At 49.8% G+C, this 1,545-nt stretch overlaps 1 protein-coding gene across 1 annotated transcript in view; it reads right to left on the bottom strand.

Annotated features, from left to right (window-relative positions):
- The window catches only part of YEATS4 (YEATS domain containing 4), a 28,908-nt gene extending 28,470 nt beyond the window's left edge, over positions 1–438 (bottom strand). The window contains exon 1 of the mRNA XM_008575230.1: positions 156–438. Within this exon, the coding sequence (XP_008573452.1) occupies positions 156–206 (51 nt within the window). The 5' untranslated portion in view covers positions 207–438. The remainder of the gene's footprint in view (positions 1–155) is intronic.
- Positions 439–1,545: the final 1,107 nt, after the last annotated feature.

A 1,545-nucleotide genomic window follows, 5' to 3' on the forward strand; every position in this document is an offset into this window, starting at 1 on the left:
CCGCTCCAAGGCTCGGCCTCGCTCTCCGCGGTGGAACCTTGGTTTAAACCCGCGGAGAGAAGGCGCGAGCGGGAAGCAAGCGGGCCCTGCCCGCGCCGCGCCGCGCAGGGAGGAGCAGGGGCGGGAGAGCTACCGCCGGGCGACCGCGCACTGACCTTCACTCTCCCGCCGGAGTCAGGCCCAAATTCGGCCATTCTCTTGAACATATTGTCCCACGGAAGAAGCCGCCGCCGCCAGGGAAAGAGACGGGGGCCGGCGGAGTCGCCGCTCCCCTCGGAGGCCCCGCTCCTCCCGCGTAGGCCCAGGCGGAAGGTTTCCGGCCGAGGGAGGGCGAGTCACCGGGGCTGGCGGCGTCGAGCAACCGCCAACTCCTTCAGGTAGGCACCGTCGCCGAAGGCCATTCAGGTCCGCGCGGGTGGAGAACGCCTCTGGAGGGGCGACGGCAACGCGGTGCGCAGGCGCGAGGGGTCCGCGCGCTCGCCGCGGACACTGCGCACGCGCATGGCCGCTGCCTTACCGCTCTCAGAGGACTGGTCTAGGGGTTCCGGAGAGAACAAGGAAAATGGAAGGTAGGAAATTATTATTGGATGATTTCAGAAAGTTTCCCGGAACTTAAGGGTATGAGCTTCCACACTGAAAGATCCTACCAAGCACCCATCACAAGGATGAAAACAGATCCATGCCAAGGCATATCATTGCGAACTTTCAGAACATCGGGGTAAAGAGAAAATCCCACACACTTGCAGATTGTAAAAACGAATCAGAATGACTGCAGATTGCTCACTAGCAACATTGGAATCTAGGGAACAATAAAGTACTGCTTCAAAATTCTGAGGGAAAATTACTTCCAATTTAGTTTTCAATATCCAGCCAACTCTAAACCAAGTGTGTGAATAGAATGAAGACCGTTTCAGACATGCTAAATCTGAAAACAAAAAAGTACCTCTCATGCGCTCTTTCTCAGGAAGATCCTAGAGATGCGATCCAAAATGAGGGAATAAGCCAAGATGGAGGAAATTATGAAATACAGAAAACAATAAATATCAAACATAGAAAATAATAGAATCCCAAGATGGTGCTGAAAGAACTCAGGATGTCAGCTACATACAGGCACAGACAGCAACCCGTCCAGATAAGATTCGGTAAGAAATCTCTGGGCGATACTGCTGTAGAAGAATGGAATTGAGAAAATGCCAGCTGCGTCTGAAACCTTGAGAGGAGATTTAAATATTAGACCTAGATTTGGGGAGTTGAACTAATGACAGATGCGTAGGATGCTAAATAGATTTAAGAATCATGCAAGGTATTAGCTCTAGGGAAAACAAAGTCTTGTACAAGAAAAGAAAGTAATTGTATTTATGGCTACGTAAACACTGAATATTGATGTAACCAAATATATATATGATTACGTTTGGAAGGATGAGCTTAGGAGAAAGGTCCCATGTGTGATGGAAATAGGAGAGGAGGAAAAAAAAAAGAAAGCAGGGGAGGAGAAAATAGAGCCTAATCTTTAACTTCTATGGTGGGAAATCGATATCCTAAAAT

This window comes from Galeopterus variegatus, unplaced genomic scaffold (genome assembly GCF_000696425.1).
Source record: "Galeopterus variegatus unplaced genomic scaffold, G_variegatus-3.0.2 Scaffold1159, whole genome shotgun sequence".
NCBI classification, from domain to species: Eukaryota; Metazoa; Chordata; class Mammalia; order Dermoptera; family Cynocephalidae; genus Galeopterus; species Galeopterus variegatus.